At 39.9% G+C, this 789-nt stretch overlaps 1 protein-coding gene across 8 annotated transcripts in view; it reads left to right on the forward strand.

The window, feature by feature from the left end:
* Positions 1–346: 346 nt before the first annotated feature.
* Positions 347–789, forward strand: part of cspg5a (chondroitin sulfate proteoglycan 5a) — a 26,504-nt gene continuing 26,061 nt past the window's right edge. For 2 of the 8 annotated variants that reach the window (XM_017453043.3, XM_017453041.3), the window contains exon 1: positions 350–789. This exon is cut by the window's right edge and continues 87 nt beyond it. In XM_017453043.3, coding sequence (XP_017308532.1) covers positions 786–789 — 4 coding nt within the window. In that variant the 5' untranslated portion in view covers positions 350–785. The other 6 variants (XM_017453038.3, XM_017453040.3, XM_017453039.3 and 3 more) reach the window with 6 other exon arrangements.

Genomic DNA, 789 nt, shown 5'->3' on the forward strand with positions numbered 1-789 from the left:
TGGCAGTTACATAAGAAAGTAAGTTAGTAATTAAACAAACAAACAAACAAACAAATAGGGAAATGTATTTTTAGTATCAGTAAAGAAAGAAAGAAATAAGCAAATACATAAATAAGTGAGCGAATAAACAAATAAATAAATAAACACATAAACAAACAAAACAAACAAATAAACACAGAGATATATGGATAGATAGAATAAATGCATTACAAGCATATAATAATAATAATAATAATAATAATAATAATAATAATAATAATAATAATGATGATGATGATGATCTCATATCTTCATGATTATGTTGATTGTGTCATGCCAAAACTCCACCGACACACACACACACACACACACACACGCACACACTCCCTCTCTGTCTGTCTGTCTGTCTTTACACTCCTGAAGGAAACGGTGCGCACGCGTGGGTTCTGTGTTGAAGATCCAGCGGTTGCACCGTGCTCGTGCTCGTGTCCGTGTCCGTGCACGCGCGTGGGAGAACTCAAGCTGGGGTTTTTTTCTCCATCCGTCTTGCACGAGGACTTATCGGTGCGGCGATGGAACCGGTAATAACGCGGCAAATACCATCACAGTGTTAATTAAGGAGGAGCGAAAGAAAGAGAAGAAGAAGAGCGAGAAGAAATGAAGACGCGCAGAGCGGAGGACAGAACCTAGAGCGAGTGGATCAGCGCGCGCTCACAGAACCTTCACAGCAACCGGGTCGGAGAATAGAACCTAATAAAGACTGTGTTATATTAGAGAGGCGTTTTTATTCAGACCCATCAGTGCACATGA

The sequence above is a fragment of the Ictalurus punctatus genome, chromosome 23 (assembly GCF_001660625.3).
Source record: "Ictalurus punctatus breed USDA103 chromosome 23, Coco_2.0, whole genome shotgun sequence".
NCBI classification, from domain to species: domain Eukaryota; kingdom Metazoa; phylum Chordata; class Actinopteri; order Siluriformes; family Ictaluridae; genus Ictalurus; species Ictalurus punctatus.